This window comes from Rhea americana, unplaced genomic scaffold (genome assembly GCF_003343005.1).
Source record: "Rhea americana isolate MKP2758 unplaced genomic scaffold, rheAme1 scaffold_88, whole genome shotgun sequence".
Classification (NCBI taxonomy): Eukaryota; Metazoa; Chordata; class Aves; order Rheiformes; family Rheidae; genus Rhea; species Rhea americana.
The window spans coordinates 2,632,778-2,651,961 of NW_028187066.1; the positions used below are offsets into that span (position 1 = coordinate 2,632,778).

Sequence of the window (19,184 nt, forward strand, 5' to 3'; positions counted from 1 at the left end):
TTTTTTTTTTTTTGTAATAAAGCCTTTAAGTAAACCCAAGACCAGTTTTGAAGGAAAATTTGTTTAAAGAAAACTTTCCCTTTTTTTTCATTCTGGACTGAAGACATTTGAAGTTATAAAATATAATGAAGAAAACAAAAAAAAAATCTGTCTTCTCTATAGGTTTATATCCTTCAGTTTCTTAACAGAAGGACTTTAATTTCCTGTAAATGTAATTTTGGTATAGAGGAAAAATTTTGCAAAGAGTAGCAGCCYTCATAGTTTTAAAAATTCTAACATGCTCTCTGCAAAGTGCACATTGCTAAAAATTGTTTTCTAGATCAGTGACTCTGTAATAAAGAAAAGAGATTGAAAAATCTCCTCACTCCATGCAAAAGGCATCCAAGATACAATTCTATGCACATGTAAAACCCTTTCTTTTTTGAATCTAGACCATGACTGGTTTCCTAACAGAGAGCAGGTACACTGTGTGTAGTATTACTTCACATCGGTAGGTCTTGAAATGCTATGTACCTAATGTCATGGCCCTTCGGGCTGTGAGCATCCCTCTGGCAGCAGTGAGAACGTCTCTGTGTCGGTAGTTAAGCCTGTGCCCGAGCATGAAGCTGGGAGAGATCTAACTGTGTCATTTAGGACTGAACCTCTAGCCACCGGCATGGGTAAAGTATCTAATAGAAGGAATTTAGCCTTGCTTCTGCTTGTCAGGAAAGAAGCTAAATTTTAGGTTATAAACCTCATGAGAAGGACTGTCTTTTCATGTATTCCTTGGAATGATTAGTGGACTTGACTGGCCTGAGGCCTCTAGAGTCTACAATAATACAAATAGGGAATCATAAATAAAATGACTTTGCTAGAGGAAGCCAGACTTCATCTAAAGTGAAGCAGTCCCTTCAGACCGGCACGGCAGCTTCGGCAGTTATCAGCTTGGTTTGCACCTTAAAGGAGCAAAGGAGGGGACATGGGCCCTAAAAATGGAAACAGATCCAGGTCGTTCAGTTTCCTGTTTGTTTGAATTTGTCCTTCATGACATGCAGATTCTTCAGGCTCCTTTCCTGGTGACTACTTCATTTGATCAGTTAGATATTCAGAGGGATTTTTATCTTCTGACTCATAAAATTCTTGTATTCCCCTAAGAATTTCCTGTGTCTGACTGGAATTTTATGTCTTTGTAGATTTAGCTGGACTCCCTGAAGAGGTTGCTTTCTAAATGACTCTACTTCTGAGGTCTCTTAATAGTATCTGAGGAGCCAGCTCTGGAACTGATTCCTGTTTTTCAAGAAAACTGAACCATGCCAGCACTTCATCTCTTAAAATTTTAATCAGAAATTTTCTTAATTTTTTTAAACTTTCTTTCTGGACAGTGGTATTTCCACTTGCTGCCAGTGCCCTTGCCAGGTGTCCACTTTTGTCCAATTCTGGTAAGGCACCCCAGTGACTTAATGTTAGAGTGTGGCTTGCAAGCCTGTCCCATCAGGTTTTCATCACTCACTTGCTATAAAGCAGAGAGCTAAGGTTACGAGTATATTGGACCATTTAGCAGTTGATGAGAAATGCCTTTGTATATCCCCTCCATGTCTTTTTTTCGTTCTTTCTGAAGAGGGTGAAAGCCAGGTTAGGCTGGAATTCCAGAACCCTTGTGTGTTCTTTTTTGAAAGGTTCAGTGAATTGAAGATGATGCTTTTTGACATGTGAGTTCCAGAAATTTATAGGGTGATTGTAGTGCGAACTAGCTTCTACAAGAGCTTCTTCTGTGTTTGCTTCCCTGGGTGTGTAAAATGATGGTGCTTGGCTGCCATTTGTTATCTTATTTGTTATCTTATTTGTTATCTTGTTATGGGTTAGGTGGTGTATTTGAATGTCTTCGAACAAGAGGAGCTGAGGCGGGAACCTGAATGCTGCTTAACTGTGAATTCAGATTTATTTGGCAAGGTGAAAGCTGGAAGGAATCCTCACTGTTTTTGTGCTTTGGGAGATGGATATAGGCACACGTGATTTAAAAGGGCAAAGAGAGTGGACTGTTGGTACGGTTAATTGGGTTTCTTCTGAGCTGCCTCCCCTACTCTTGTGGGAGCCACAGGGATTCTCGGGTTAGCGCGGTCTGCAGAGTTTCAGGGCTCTGGCAGCCAGTACAAACTCGCTGTCTGGGTACTGGTTCACAGAAGACTCATAACAGAATTAATAGCACAATGGTTTTGCAGCAAGGCACTTGAGGGGCCTGGTCTCAGATTTTAAATAGTCRGTACCTCAGAATAGTTGCTGTGGGTATTGGCATTTCTTACTACATGCAAGGTCAGTGCTTCTGAAGAGCAAAATCTGATACAGCTAAATTTGATGCAGCTAACAGGTTACTGTATTCTTCATTTCCAAGACTGAAATGACAGGCAATGACTTTGTACCTGGATATTAAGAACATTTAATGKCTGGAAAAGGGCAAACCCTGTGTTACACAGTCAGCAGCCATATGCTCTTCAGAGACATACTGAAATATTAGAAAGAAGGAAAGGAACTAGAGRGTAGAATGAAAATACTGTTTTCCAAAAGTTTGGTTAAAAAGCAGAAACAAATCATTGATAATTCTRTTTTTACAATCTTTTCATTCACACTCCTCTCCCAAATCGCGGCATTTGAATATAACTTGATCCTGAAACGCAGGTTTAAAATAACTAGCAAGTGTATTTATTTATAAAACTACTTTCCACAAGTATATTTACTTATAAAATCAGCAGGTGGAGACAAGAACAAAGGTATTAGTTGTCACTCTTCCCGCCGCACGCTCGCTCGTTGTCGTCCCCGCTGTTCCGCGTCACCACCAGGTGGAACTCGCTCTATGCTAACTCAGGGKTTTTTTCCCTTGTTCTGCCGGGTTTCCACTCGGAGGAAGGCTCCTGCGGGGAGAAGGTTCGGGTCAGGCGGGGACCCCCTGCGCAGGCAGCCGCGAGGCCGGGGCCGGCGAAGCGCTGCCTCCGCGCGCTGCCGTCCCTCTCGAGTGGGGCTCTCTCTGCGGGTTGGAGGACGAGGTGTGAGGCTGCTGCCTGTCACGCCGGCGCTCTGCGGTGGGGCTTCGCCCTGCAGGGCCTTAGGTTGGGCTTGCCAATTCGGGCCGCTGAGATCTTCTGTCCATTGGACTCTGGTGGACAATCTCTCTCAATGCAAAAGACGGTAAAAGACAGGTTGGAGGATCTTGTTGGAAGCTACCTATTCATCTCTCGGAAAAAAAACATCCTCTGGCTACCAACGTAGACCTTTGTGCAGTTTGTTCACTCCGTAGCTGGAACGGATGGAATATTTTTAGATGGTCTTTTCTGACTTTTAGGACAAAGAGCTCATCCTTGAATAATTAGAAACAGGGGGAATGACAGGGATGCTTTCACCAGCTGTTACATATCATCTTTTCCCTCAGAAATGATGGTCAGCGTGCATTTCCTTTGCTCTTCTTCCTCTCTCTCCTTCCTGCATTACAATGCGTTATTCCATTTAAACTGAAACAAAACCTTTGTCTTTTTTTTYCAATTTCTGACATAAGCTCATTCCTTCGTAGGGCTAATCCACRTGCAGCTGATGATTTTTTTGTGAGCTCCACTAAAACGGGAGCTCCTTATTCGCTTCAGACCAAGGATTTGTAGAATTGATACGCTGGGCCAATTTGTATTGGTTTAAAATAAGCATAGTGAAATTAGACAAACACTGGCACTGTGAAGCAACCAGCGCTAATTTACTATGGATGTTTGCAGATCTCTCTTGTACCCTTTTATTCTGGGGAAAACTTAACTGCAGGCTTACAGTTTTATCTGAAAAGGAAAAGAAAATGATTATGAGCCAGGCTGTGTCATTTTTAAGCCTGGCGAATGCAAAGTGGAAGATGAGTAAACAGGAACAAATTTGGATCAGCATAGTCTTAGTAGCTCACAGAAGATAACTGTCAGTAGAGCTCCCRTGTTTTCATTTGGGATATATATGCTTTCACTGTTGAAAGAGTGCACACCTCAGATRTGGCTGTGTGAGGGCAGGAGACCAATGCTTACAGACAGTGCTGGGCATCCTGCGCACTGGCAGCACATGACGTTCTGTCCATGAGCCGTGGATGTTTCTGGGGTGGGACTTCAGCTCCTGCTCAGCTGTGGGACATCCAGAGAAATTTCCCAAATTCTTATATTCCACCTAGTCAGGATAGCTGAGCAGAAATAAAGGCGATCCTGAGGAAACACAAATATGTGGGTATTACAGGGCATTGCATGTCAAAAGTGTCCCAATAGTTGACAATCTGAATTAGAGATATGGCCAGCCCCGGGGAAGGCACTGTATAATAGAGAAGCTTGGGACAAATTCTGATGAATCTGGAGTGTTTTCCTTGAGGCACTTGAATGCATTTGTTAAATAATTGTACCTTCACTCCTAGCATCTTGTCACCTTCCAGTCTTCTCCTACACATTGAGCCAGTTCCTTTTTGCCAGTTCTTTCTAAATCTTATTTCTCCTCTTGCACATTGCATCAGATTTCTTTTCCAAGTCAATTATTCCCTTTAGGGGGAATAATCTTTATTTAGGGTAAGAGAAAACAAGACCCTGAAGCAAGTTGGATGTTTCTAAACCAGTATTATCTCTCTGTAGAAACATGTAGTGAATATAACTGACTTCAACTGTGACCATTCATACTGTACCTAATTATAACTGCTCTTAGCTCTGGTTGAAAATAACTGCTATATTAGGAGCAGTTTGTATGCAGCTTGTTTGGCTTATTTAATTTCTCTATTCAAGCAAAAATATAATAGAAGGCTAACCCGGAAAAAAATGAAAAAAGAAAATAGAGAAGCTGTCATGTCAGGAATAGCGTAGGCACCTGAGCAAGTAAGAGAGATCTGTATTGAACTGGTCTGTACTGAACTGATCAGTGCAGCAGCCATGTTAGTGCTTGTACAGTCTTTAGACTGATCCTGCAGGCAAGCTGGTTTGGCCTCAGCAGAGTACTGAAGGAGAATAGCTCCTCATAAGATATTTTTTAAGCAGTTTTCCAAGCTGTTCCTTTCCTTGGAMTGTGTCATTGTCTATATCATAAGGTTGTGAAAAACTTTCCTTTGAAATCCTTCTTGAAGGAAAATGTGGGGTTTATAGCAGAAAGGGCATGCTTTGCTTTAAAAACCATAACAGCAAGCAAAACAGAAGGTGAACATTATAATCTGAAATACTAAACTTTTTTCCATTTCAATAGTTTCAGTTTTCAGTAGTTTTCAAAGTACAGCTGAAATTTTCCACAGAAAACTTAAAGGAAGGGAGGTGTGTAGGTCACCCAACCCAACAACAGCTCTGAACTATCTATCCCCACAAATCACGCCTTTTTTTTCTTTTCTTTGGTGATACCTGTTGTTTTCACATCCTTTTGTGCTGTACAGTGCCATGTTCAAGYACATGTTGTGCAGACAAACCCATGGGCAGAGGGCGGTGGAAAACTACCCTAGGTACCAGGTACTTCATGACAGTAGCACCTGAGTGGGCTTTGCATGAAGCTGCAGAATGGAGCTTTGGTGCTTCCGAGGTCAGTGATGGCTTCAGGGCAGGGCTTCTAGTGGAGTCTGGGGAGCCTGTCRCTCAGCATAAGTTATTCCTTCTCTGGACGGAAAACCCTGCTCTGGAAATATTACCAATTTTAAGAACTACCTAGTTGATAATCTCTTGATATTAGGCAAAGAGGTGGATTTTGCACTATCCCTTTGTGATGGTGTCAGATGGGACCCTGCTCCACCTTCCTGCAGAGTCTTGTCCGGTGACCACATTGCCTCACTGCATGTTTGGGGATCTGTTTTCAACCTGCTGTTCAGTATGCTATTTTGTGGACTTTGGGCAGACATTGCCATCAACTAACTGCTCCAGTCTAGGCCCAGATCTTGAAGAAACATTTTCTTGATGGACAAGAATATTCTGTCCCCTTTTAGTTATTTGTGACTAARTTCTCTTACCAAGGCATCGCATTCAATATCTAAAGTAAATAGAAGAAAGGAGGCCTTGGTCTTTTTTTTTGTTTTTTAATCACTGTAATAACTCTTTCCCTTGTTTCAGAACTTTACTACTGCAATGAGAGCTTGTTTGTCCAGCTGTAATGAGGAGGGTGTTTGGCTGCTATGGCACTTGATGCTGTAGGCTTGTTGCTCAGAAGAAATATAACTGCAAAAGGAAAATGATACAGGCTGCATTTCTTGAGTTAAAAACTATTTCTGTCAGAATTCCATCTCTGTAGTTTTAGTTTTAATATGTATTTGATCTCTGCTTGTTCTTTACCAAATTTATTTCCTTGATATGCATATAACTATGTGAAAATATTTTGACAGGTTTAAAAACAAATTATAAATGTCTGTTATTTGAAGCACCCTAAGACAAATTTTTCAAATGCGTACCTCATCTGTGACTGGTGTTCCTAGATAAACTTGGGCTCTACAGTACAGTCATTCATAATTAGTAGTCATCATCATTTGTGCCRCACACTGCTATTACAGGATTGCATTTCCAGTTCTTTTGATTTTCCCCATGAATACACTACATTTGGATTCCAGTTTTGTCAAATCACTTCCATCAGAAGGGCTGTGATCTCTAGTRTTTTCCTAACTTACTCATCTGATGTGAAACTTGCAGTTATTTTAGTGAATTATGCAGATAGCTCGTAAGTATACAGATTGCAAGCTACTTTGCAAGACATACATTTTTTTTCTACCAATACTGCTTTTGGAAGGAAAACAAAAACATTTATTCGAAATTGAATGCTTTAGACAGAGGTTACTAGGTCAACAGTAAATTTTTTAAACTATTTGAGATATTTCTTAATGGCATTTTTAAATTATAGCTTAAGGTTACACTGCTTCACATGATTCTGTTYGGTTCCTTTGATGCTGAAGATCTACAACTGACTTATGTGTAAGATATATTTTTAAAAACATTAGCCATGATTTAAAGTAACAAAGTAACAAGAGACACTGTTCAGATGAGGGGAGAAAACCATCCTTTGGGAGGAAGTGAGTTAGGTTCAGTAGTTTTGTTGAACCTGAACCAAAAAAGAAACCATTAGTAACTCAATCTTTGTAAGAAGACTTGAGGAAGATCCCAGCTCTTGCTTACCTGTTGATTTTAACAGCAGTCCAGACATTGGAGATGTCAAAAGCATTTTAGAGGAAGGTTCTAAAGCAGCCAATGTATATTTAGCAGTATTTTACAATGCTTAAGGAAGCATTTAGGGCAATAGCTGTRTTGTGATACAGTTATTAATTGCTAAGGAGAACTGGCCCCATGCGTTCATTGCTCTAGAGACATCAGGGTCASTCTTGTTCTGAACAATTCAGATGTCAGATGAGATTGTAGATGTGAAGTTTCAAATCTCCCTCAACAATAATTTTAAACAAATATAACCTTCTCCCACTACCAGAGAWATAAATCTGGATTGCATATGTTGTTTCATAGAAAGTTGTTTTGACAATCAGAGCGCCTTAGTGGAAAAAAACAAATACCACCTTTATTTATGACTTTCACTTTTTTTATTTCCCAAGTGAGAAACATAAAAAGAAAAAACAGATGATGATTGTCTCATAAAAGCTGCTATTAGGAGTTCCGTTGTTTTGTAAAATTCCCTTTGCACACTGTTCTCTCAGAGTGAGTTTTATCTGCTGTGGTAGYCCAGCTTTGCTGTTGGAGATAATGTATTAGAGGTAAACCTTCTCTTTACTTTTATTTCCCAAATTAAGCTTTAGTTTGTTTTCTGCTCCCCCCACGCAACCTTGCTACTGCTCCRACACTCTGCATGTTCTGCTAAAAAACATTACCATGTAGTCCTTCTTAAACCTGCATGGTGCCAGAAAGGACCAATTATTTTCTTACCAGTGAAATGCATATCTATTATGCAGCCATGTGCTGATGAACAAGAATGTTTCTATGCCTCATTTTAGTTTTAGTTATCCTTGGGTAAATTAGATGAACCTGCACTGAAAGTAACGTTACCTCATTGCAAAATATTTGYAAGTAAGACTATTTATTTTGGATTCATCATCATGGAGATATTATAAAAAATAGCCCGGCATGTTAGCCAAAAAATGCCCTATATTTGTGCAGGCATTGTACATAATTGCAGTATGTCATTTTGTAGTTTTACATTAAACTTGTATGTGAGAAGTTACAGCTGTGGATGCCTGTGTCTGTTGGATTCTGTTTCAGTAAACTTGTGTGAAGGAAAAAAGTGAAGGCCCATCAGCTTTACAGCGGTTTCAAAGTAAAAACTTTATTATCTTTTTTTAATCCTATATGCTTCATATTTTACACAGATACAGCTTCTCAGTGAAGATAAATGATAAGACTCTACCTTAAAAAGCCTTTGGGTTTTCAGTAATCTGTGTTAGGTTAAAAGGGAATCAAAATTCTAAAAATACAGCACATCAGAGAAACAAGATACTTTTCAGGTCAAGGTCCTCTTTCTTTTCCATCTGGTGCCATTTGGTAGTTCTAACGTCTTCCATCTCCCCCTACATCTCCATCTGTAAATAACTCACTGAAGTAAATGCTTGGAATAATTACTGCAAGGAATGATAAAATGCAGGTTGGATTTAATCTCTTTGGCTTCTAAAATGAAAAGCATAACTACAAACATCACAGTTATTGAAAAACTGTGGAGGTCTGCAGTCAGCAGGTGTAAGAAATGGGAATATCAGAGCATTAGATGCTGTGGGATTGCAATTTTGCTGTTCAAAAAAAAATGTCAAAAGGAATATTAGTTCAGGAAAGGGGGAAAAATAGGCTATCAGGCCTGGTTTTCCAAAGCAGCCWGCAGTTTTGCTTCTGCAAATAATTATAGTCTCATATTTTAATAGTTAGATGTCTAACTGCTTACATCCATGTATTAGGAAGTTGGAGGTCTAAGTACAACTWAATGTGTACAAACTTGTAAAAATGGAGGGAGGTTTGAGATGCTTCTAAAATTGATCAATCAGTCAACARGTAGACCGCTTTCCAAATGTTTGTGGGAACAAAATGTCTTTCTTTTTTGCAGGAACATTGCCCCAGGAAATAGTCCTGAATTTGTCCACAAGAAAAAGGAGCATTAGAATTTCCTGGGCTAATGTGAATGAGACAGTCTACTCTTGCTGGTGTTTAATTTCTCTATCAGGAAAGCACAAAAGAGGCTTGACTGTAGACAAACAGCTGTAGTTGGCATTTCAGCTATTTTGGCATCTCTATCTAAGAAGGAGGCAAGCTATACAATTCGCCAGCTGTCTGAGACTGCTGAGTGCTGGCTGCCTGTGCTCCCATGATACCCATCTTGTGCCAGTTCCCTATGTAGGCACCTACCTTAAGCTGCTCATTAGTGATATTAACTAAATTAGGTACTTAGAATAAGAGGTCTGAAAGTCACAGATAAAATATCTCTTTTAAATAATTTGAAACCCTGTAGCAGTAAAAACAAAACCCAATATACATTATCAGAGCACATGCTTCTGTTCCGTCCTGTTCTTCGCTTCTGTTGCCTGTGGCAATATGAGGTGTTCTCTGTTCTGAAGAAAGTGTTCTCTGACAAAGAGGTATCAGCTGCTGTCACCTCTTTGCCAGAATGAGGAGGAAAGGGATGAGAAGTTTATAAAGACTGTGCAACTTCTTTGAAATACTTGGTGGAAATCTCAAAATGAGAAAGAATAGGACATGAAGAAAGAATAGGACATGACTCAGTATGTGTAACACCCAGCAGCGTAAGATCCCTTCTGTTACTCGTGCAGAATGAGTGGAAAAGATCTGTCAGAAATGTTCATTTTAAACACAGTTTTCCTTTAGCTACTTGACTGTAGGAAGTTTCATTGTTTTATTTAACTGTAGTTTGAGGCTTAGAAGGGATACCTGGTATATATATGAATACCTGTTCGTCTCTCTGGCTGGCTTATTAACGTACTAGAAACCAGCCCTTAAGCCATAGAGGCCCAGGTCCTGTGWAAAGGGTCTTAGAGTGAACACAAACATAGTGGACTTCTTATTTTAAAGCCCTTTTATATTGACRATGTAATGAAAAGTCACCATAGGAAAATAGGAATGGTCTCATTTTAAACATCTCTAATTTGATACAAATTGTTGCCCATTACAGTGTAATACTCTCCTTCAAACTGAAGTTTAGGTTCAGGGATTAATGTACTCACAAATCTTGGCTCCAATCACACAAAAAATGTGCAAATGCCACTTGAAGTTGCTCACTCAGTGAGGAGGCTTTCCGTCTTGTCTCCTGCAATTACCCTTTGCCCCCTTCCTCCCGTAGCTATTTTTTCTGAGCTATTATGTTTTACCATCCTTCAAACGATAGTGCTCCTGCTCTTGCTGCCCATCAGATTTGCTGAGCTAGAGCTGACAGAAATCAATAATCTCTCGAGGTCCGACTCTAAGCACTGACATTTATAAAGGGTCTTTTCTAGCGCGCAGTTTTTGCTGTGCTCGGGATCAGTTTCCCTCATTCTCAGCAGAAGCAGAGCAGATCCAGAAGGGTCATCTTCTCCGCCATTCTTACAGCRCTCCCTGCCCCCATTCCCTAACAGTTCAAGTTTAATATTTAAAGGCAGGCTGAAGCATTAATACATCATTAAAAGCAACTTAAAACATATAGTGGATCAGCCATTTTGCAGGCCTGTAGTAGCAGGGAAGCAGGCACTCAGGTGGCTGAAGGAAAGGAGCAGGCGAGCAGGAGCCAGTAAAGGAAAAGCAAGAAAAGCAGCTTGGGACTAACAAAGAGGAGGTCACTACTGTGTCATTTGCCACTTATAAAGAAAGATTGTATGAAGAACCCACAGGGGTCTAGTTGGTTTTCCAGCATCACTGGGAGTTGCCCGATAGGCAGACAAGCAGACTACTTCTACAGCTTGTTCCTGGCAGCTTTCACAGCAGAGAAAATGGCCAGAGCCACGAGAAGGTTAGCAAACTATTGCGTGCGTTTTCCACTTTAACTTTGGAGAAGGGAAATGAGCCAGCAGAGGGGTGGATGTTCCCGGTGAGTTTGTCTCATCAACTCAATGAGCGGTTCACTTGTCTTCCTTTCAAGGTGCACAGAGTGACAGTGTGTCTCCCAGTGCCCTTCAGGAGTTTTTCTGTCACAGCTCAGCTTTCAGTCGACTCCCACGGAGGTATTAGTTTGTCACAAAAATGCTAATGCCTGGGCAGCAATGGTGCTCGAGAAGAGACAGCATGACTAAGAAATAAAAGCTTATATCTCTTCAAGATTATATGTCCCCTGGATGCAGAGAGTGTTTCGGAGTCCTGTCTCGGGAGCATATGTGGTAGTGGGAGAATCTTTGGAACATGTGTCACATATAGCAGGAACTAACAGCCCAAATTGAAGTCACTCCAGTTCGGTACAAAGGCTACTTTAGGAGGAGCTTTACTGTTTATATAGGTTTCAGATGACTTCATTTTTTAAAAGTGCATGGAATTAATCCAAAGCAAATAATTTTTTTCTGTGTTGAATGGGAAGACCAAAAGGAAAAGTCTGGAGAAAGGAGGATGGATGGTCTTTCTTTAATGTCAAAGCTGACATAAACACATCTCCTCCAAACCCTTCTCACAAGATAATTTTCTCAGCAAGACACAGATTGCTTCAATCTCTGTGTAGCAGCCTTTGAAGCTTCTCCCTTATTGCTATTACAGAGGAGGGAGGGTTGCCTCTGAGAATTTCTGCAGCAGTGAAATGTTCCTCCTTCAAATGCCTTCACACAATGAGATAGTTGGTTGCCCCAAGGAACATGTCTCTTCAGAGCTCCTCTGCCATCACACAAGCTGACAGTTAGATATGTCACTTTTTTGCAAAGCATTTAAATGTGAAAAACTGAAAAGGCTTAATCAAAAAGTAGTTCGACCGGCCCTATATAAGACTTCAATTTTCATTAGACAGAGACCCAGCTAAGGAGATGATGAATAGTGTGGAGAGAAGCCATCAATTTTTCTGTCAACAGGATAACCCCTTCTACAAAACTTGTTGTGTGTTTATTCCTTTCTGTTTGTGAAGGTATTTGTTTGGTGGAGGTTATTTTGCACAAAGGCAAAAATTTATAATTTTTTTTTAAGAATGTCACTGCTACACTGTTTTTCAAGTTCAGTTTTGTGGGATATTTTCCAAGTTCAGAGCTCTGGCTCTTCAATCCACCTACTATCTATAACTCTTACATTTGCCATGTTTTGGAGAGAGGTGAAAGAAAAGGAAAAAACATGAGTCTACTTAGTACTGCAGTGAGTTCTGGGTTAACACTTCTGATGTAAGTAGACTCTTTGGGGGTGTCAGACGTGGGGCTGGAAATGCCTTCAGATTGCAGGCTTGGGAAAGCTATGACATGTGTGCAGAGTTTCTCAAAAGGGGAACATTTTTGAGCATTTCTTTCTTAAAAATTTATGCCTTTTAGGATGCTGGCATCCTAAAAAGTGTTTCTCTACATTTAACAGTTTAAGATATAACTGAAGACATATGGACTCTTTCTCCAGTTTACACACTTTCCATACCCATGTTCAGAAAACTTGATAGCTTCCACACCTCCTTCTACTAAATAAGAAATTTTACTCCCTTTACTTATGGGAAACTGTATATATCCTTTATTCATCTTCATGCAGTGATTCACAGCTGCTGTGTTTCTTAATAACTTATTGCAAGGCATTTTATGAAATCATCAGTAGCAAATGTTTGGCAGATACTAGAAGAAGAAACAAATTCTGTATGCGTGGGCATATATGTAATACATAGAGAGGAAGAGTGTATCTGTGTGTGTTACGACATTTGGCAAGAGACTAAATGAGAGGGACAGATATCTGGTGGGGTGTCAGATGGGCACTGGCAGATGTTGACATGACCTTAAAATGTATCAGGTTCTTATCTGGGAGCTGAGCTTCAAGAAGTGGAGCCTATGATGACTATTTTTTGAGGAGTGGCTGAAAAATTACAGCTGTGTTATGAGCATCTACTGGGCCACTGAATAAATTCAGATTTCTTTTTACCTGTGTTGTGGACAGTGGGAGACTTGGAAAGGAACAGTTAAAGAATAGAAAGTCATTATTTAAATGATAGATGCCTGTTAGTTGTAAATCAAGTATGCCACCTCATAATCATCTGGTATCAGGTCGCGCTGCTCAGTGCTCAGATAGCAGCTCTGTTGAACGTGCATGTTAATGAGTGCAATATTTTTGTTCTGGATGCAGAGAATAATGCAGACCATCTACTAGCGGTCTGTGATACAGGCATTGTTATGACTCCAGTTAAGCTGTAGACAACAGGTAATCTGAAGCACTCATCACAATTTTGRAATTAGACACAACAATAGTCACCTCATTGCTTCTAATGCGAGATGGGTCAGACTGAGCATATCCTTCTAGTGGTAACCATGCTTTAGTTTAAGCAAAGGTTAAGGTAGGCTGTGGGACTCTAATGTGCAACTTATCCAATCTTTTTTTAAAGGACCTTTACACTGCAAAAGCATAATACTTGTATTCCACAAAGTCTTGTTGTTTGTCTTCTAGGTGGAATTTATGCTTTCTTAAAGTGATATGAGACTGAAGCTGGCTTACCTGAGCCACCATCTTCCTGCTTCACCTAAACTGTTACTATTGCTCACAGTGGAGTGCAGGAATCTCTATTAAGATGGAAGATGGGCAGCCACTGGCAACTTGATCCTTGCCTGTAAACAACTTTGTGTTTAGGGTAAAATGTTCCAAAATACCTGTATGATATACGATCCAAAATCTCCATTTCAGTTATTTTCAGGCTCTGGAGTGACGTGAAGATTTTTTCAGTGTTATTCTCTCTGATTTTTACAATCATCTGTCACGAAGATGCAATAGCATCTTTTCTTCTTACTTGTTCCTCTTTTCCAGGTTGGCCTTCCTTCTATGATGTGATCAGTCCCGATGCACTTACTTTCACTGACGATTTCTCCTATGGGATGCACAGAATTGAAATTTCCTGCAGTCAGGTTAGTTTATAGCACATACAGACCATTCTGATGGCAAGGCTGCAAAAATCATTACTGTGTGTTATGCTTTCCCTAAGATTTGCAAACCTTTCAGTTCCATTAAATAGTAATCACTGCAAGAGAGCACAGTGGGTCGTAGATACAACAGCTTGGTGGAACAAGCTGAAAGCACAAAGGGCTCATTGGAGTGCACATTGTTGTCTAGTGTAAGATTTAACAGACTCTATGTAAATGGTTGGATTCAGTGTTGAGTCTACAAAAATTGTCCCTTCAAAGGAACCCCTGAGCCTTGCCAACTTACCTCCATAAGTGAAGAGCAGAGAGGGAAGTGAAGGCGCTGGAGCGACGATGTGTGTGCTGATTCCATCACTGCGCATTACTGTGCAGCGGTGCTAACTCGTTCTCAGCGCTCATTCCCAGGGCATTCTTAATGGTTGCTTCAAACAATCCCATCTGCCATAATAATGAAGTCAGTAGCCATTCAAAACAAACCAAAATTTTCCGTTATCTGTCTCTTTCTACTTGCTTTCATCCTTTGTGCTCTTCTCTGCAAAGGGAACGGCATAATCATTACCTAGCAAAGGGAGAAGCTGTTGCGTTGGCGTTGGACAGTCATACCCAGCAGCTTGCAGTCCTCTTTCTCCACATGCTCAAATTCCTCCTGAGAGAAGCAGCAGCTTCATTTGGGCTGTGAGAATTTGCTCTTTTATTTCCAGGCAGAATTATTGGTAGGATAAGTGATTTCTTCAGTGATGTTATACACACTCGCTAATCACTCAGTTGTCATATATAAGCTCTCAGAGTGAGTTAAGAAGCTTCCCCAAAAGAGGCAAGAGAATCCATTAACTCCTGCCTGGGTAGAGAATTCGGCCCTACACAGTTACAGCCAATCTGCATGGCTACTGGTATGCCATGTCTATTAGATAATTTTTTACTACTTGTACTGTTTTTACATTGATGACATTCTTTAGAAGATTCATTTATTACTTTTTTGAAATAKCCATTTCTCTAAATTCCCTAGCAAGACTGACCACTGTCTGGGTATTTCTCACTTTTCCAGTGTTTACTGGAATAATCAAAAATGCAACCACTTTCTTCAGCTCTGCTTGGTAGGGCTGAACAGTGCTAAAAGCAGTTCATTGACAACCTGCTGAGCAGGCTGTATCTGATGACTCCTGTCAAGAGATGACTGGAGCTCCTGGGTTCACCTTGGTGAGGGTCACAGAAGCCTGTGGTCAGGCCAAGGAATCTGGGAATGTCATTTACCTTTTGCCAAAAAAAATAGCACCAGCAGACAATGAGACCAGGAGTATTAACAGCAATCACAAACAGACACCATAAACTTAGAGCAAAACCGAAGTCTGAGTTTACAGCGTAGAGAAAAAAATATGACCAAAGTCGCTAGACAATCCAATGGCAACTTCTTATCAGTTACGTTGACTTCCTGGCAGAGTAACCCCACAGATGATCRAGTCATCCAGGAAAATAGCTTCAGGAGCGGTGAACATCTTTGCAGCCACTGCTCAGCACAGTTAATACCATCCCGTTGTGTATCCATAACAAAACCATTTCCTCCCCTCCTCTGAGCCCAAGGAATGTGAATTGCACATGCAGCTGCAAAAGGAGCACGATTTTACTGCAGCCTGGAAATGCAGTAGGATTGATATGGCAGGCCTTGGTCAAACTGAGGGGAAATACCCTCTCCCACACCCAAAACCTTATTAATCTTTTTCAGATGAAAAAGCAGTTACTTTAAGCATCCTTCCACCTGTTTYAGAGAGTTAAAAACCTCTCTTTTTAAGTTCTCCATTACAGAGAGTAAATGCTGGGAAAAAAATGCTGTAATATAAGCCAAAGACATCTATAGTATTATCCTAAGGAAAAAAAAAAAACTTTTACAGATTTTTGGAAATACATCAGCATAGAAATATTTAAAAACTCAATGATTACTGACAAGTAAAAGTTAATTGTAAATGCATTTGAGGAATAGTCTAAAACTGGTCTTGCATCTCTGTCTCTTTCCTCTTTCCCCTTCAAGAGTTCCTTCCCTTGCACATCGATAGCTCTGAATATGTTTCAGCAGCTGATTGCRAGCTGCTTTCCGTGGCTCGTGGCAGTATACTAGAACCAGGAGCCTTGAGAGATCCAAGCATACTGACAGTTAGCAGTGACCCCCCTGCATTTTCTGCTCCCAAACACATATTTCAGGTGCTTAACTCTAACCATTTCATCATCCTAGTGCACTCTGGCCAATACATGTGTGTTTGTGTATATATATRTGTGTGTCTGTGTGTATAGAGCTGCAACAGATAGTTTCTTTTTGAGAGGCTTTACAGACAYTTATATATGGCCTAGAAAAATAGTCAGCACCTATGGGTAATGTGTGGGGAGGATAGTTAAATCAATTCATCCTTTGTACTSTCAGCTGAGGGCCGGGGTTCTTATGCTGTGAAACAAAGAATTGAATTACATTTCTTTCAGGGCAGATGAGCTATGGAGTTCTCTACAGAGAGCATATCCACATAAATTTTTAGTGARGGGTAATCTCAAATGGTAACAAATTTTGCACTAATCCAATCCTGGTGGGATTCTGCCATCCCAGGGAGGTGTGATGGGACTGCTTTGAACAGCTTTTCGGATTTTGTGAGGAAAATCTCTTTGATAGATTGCCTTGATTGCCTTCATAGTTGACATGTTTGTGAGTATTAGTCCCGGAGACTGTTTCTCTTGGCAGTTTTTCTTTTGTTCCATTTCTGTCCATTGGAGAGGAATGATTACCTCTGTGTAAATGTTAATCTGAAAAAGATCTATTTAACACTTCTAGCCAGGAGGTTTTGAAGCAGTCTTAGTTGAGATTATTTAGTTAGGATGCCGAGCATTTACAAAAATACTCTTTCTGGGACTCTAAGTTTTGTTTTGTTTTTTGAGATATGGAAAGGTGCTAATCAGGTGAAATGCTGCGTTGTGAGAGACTCCACTCCTAGAAACATCTCAGGCCTGCCCAAAAAGGCCTTCAATCTCAAGGACAAGGAAAGAAAGAAAGAAAGAGGTGATGAGGGGAGGAAAGTGTGACAAGGCAGCCATCTTTCAGAGGCAAGCCTTGAAGCAGCATCATTTATATTTCTCATGCAATTTTCCCTTGCTTCTTCCTACTCACCCTGTTTCTTTCCCCTTCTGACAAAGTCGAGCAGCTACTTTGTAGCCCAGCGCCGTTCCCGGTGCTTCTGGATTCTCTCCGCAGACAGCATGGGCTTTGCGGGCTGCCGGCGCTCCAGCTGCTCGGGGGCCGTGGGGATGACAGCCTGGCCGCAGCCTGGCCACGTCCCCCCGCTGAAAGGCTGGACTTGGTCAGACCTCAGCCAGCGCTGCAGGAAGATTCAGGCCCTGTCTTCACATCCTGCCTGCCCCACTCCTGCGGTCCCTGACATTTAGCATTTCTCATGTCCTTATTCAATAAAGAAAGGGTTTCTGTCCCTTCTAGTTGGTGCGAGAGCCTCCTCCAAACTCTGAGACAGTCTAACCTGCACCAAGATTTACCTGCTTCTGCAGACACCCTCCTTATTACTTTGGTGAATTAAAGGCCGTAACAGCAGGATAACGTTAGCCACATATTAGCAGCAGGGTAGTAGAGCTGCCCTCCAAAACTCATTCACAGTTCAGAATAATCARTATTGCCTCTATGCACTTTGGAAACCATGAATTAATTAAATGTTAAGAATAACTCTCAGTCCTTAATTTTTGCTGTCTGACCGTGAGCCTACTAACAGCTCTGTGATCTCAGTTACATCATTCCTGTTCTCACTGAGATCAGCTACTGACTTGAAAGGGCAAAGCTCTTTAGTGAAACAGCATGACTTTCCTGCTTAAGATAAATATTTCTCCAGTGCAAAGCTTTTTTTTTTTTTTTTTTTTTTTTTTTCTCATGGCAGGCTGTAAAAATGAATTTGTGAAATTTAAGTGACTAATTATAAGATGCACTTATTATCCTGATAAGTTGTCAGCCATAATGTGCAGTGATAGTAATTCTAATTTCTGAATAATGGCCAACTGCATCAGCTTCTTCCAAATATTGTACTCTTCTGTAAAGCAAGAGAGTGTTACCTTTCTTACAGAGAGGAGCAGTAATGTTCAGCATGCATACCACTGCACATATCTAAAGCCAATTCATACAGAACAAAACTGTCATGAGACCAGCTATAGTTTCATATTCCTTGCAAAAAACAAATTCAGCATCATTCTTGCTTGTAAATTACTCCCAGCTAGTGGTCATTCAGAAATGTTTTACATTTCTGTACTATGGGTGTTTTCTAATCATCTGACCTATATACTACAAAAAGTAGTATGAGATGAGTAGATGAGATGCATCCCCTCCAGGGGCAAGATGCAGAGGAGCACCCTGATGCTCTTAGGTTTTGGAAAAACTACAAGCTGTGGAAAGAAGATATGAGGGCATACTCCAAAGTGCATCCTTACTGCTTTAGGTCCTTGTGGGGATTGCCGGGGGTTTAATGTCTGCCTCCTGAGGGGTGTAGCGACAGCTGCAGGCTGAGAAATGCTTAGCACTCGGGTTCCCCCTTTCCCACATGATTATACTTACAGTGTTAAGCGAGATGTGGGCAGTGCTGCCCTCACCACCGCATTTTCAACTGAGTTCCCACCATGAGATCATTACGCAGACAGGTGGCTTTCAGAAATAATGGCCCAACTGGACACGTGCAGTAGCACAGCAGGAACTCCAGGAAACCTGGGCTGGCCCCCATGGTGTCCCAGGTTTCCTGCACTGCTCTTGTAAATGCAGGCTCTGAATCCCACTGGAAATGGCAAAGCAGGCACCTATGAGCTTTCCTGGAAGTGGCTGCTAGTCGTTGCTCAATACTGCTGTGATGCCACCACGTTTTGCAGAAACAGTCAYACTCTATTGTTTTCTTTCAGTGTGGTGCTCACCTGGGGCATGTTTTTGACGATGGACCTCGTCCAACTGGCAAACGATACTGCACAAACTCTGCTTCATTGTCTTTCAAGCCAGTAGACAAGAACAACGCTGGAGAAGGCAGCAGTAACACCCGTCCTGCCCAAACAGGCAAAGCTGAGCTGTAGGACAAAGCAAGGCCTGCAGAAAACTGTTTGGATCCCACAGAGCTTACAAGGAATGTTTTCTAAATTGCCTGCTATCTTATATCCTAAGAATATTTAAAAGCTTGAAACCATTTTGCAGCATCCTTTTTTCTTCTTTTCTTTT

At 41.0% G+C, this 19,184-nt stretch overlaps 1 protein-coding gene across 3 annotated transcripts in view; it reads left to right on the forward strand.

The window, feature by feature from the left end:
* MSRB3 (methionine sulfoxide reductase B3) overlaps positions 1-19,152 on the forward strand; it is a 93,528-nt gene extending 74,376 nt beyond the window's left edge. For all 3 annotated transcript variants that reach the window (XM_085323844.1, XM_085323843.1, XM_085323845.1), the window contains 2 exons: positions 13,848-13,945; positions 18,878-19,152. In XM_085323844.1, the coding sequence (XP_085179970.1) occupies positions 13,848-13,945; positions 18,878-19,042 (263 nt within the window). In that variant the 3' untranslated portion in view covers positions 19,043-19,152. The remainder of the gene's footprint in view (positions 1-13,847; positions 13,946-18,877) is intronic.
* Positions 19,153-19,184: the final 32 nt, after the last annotated feature.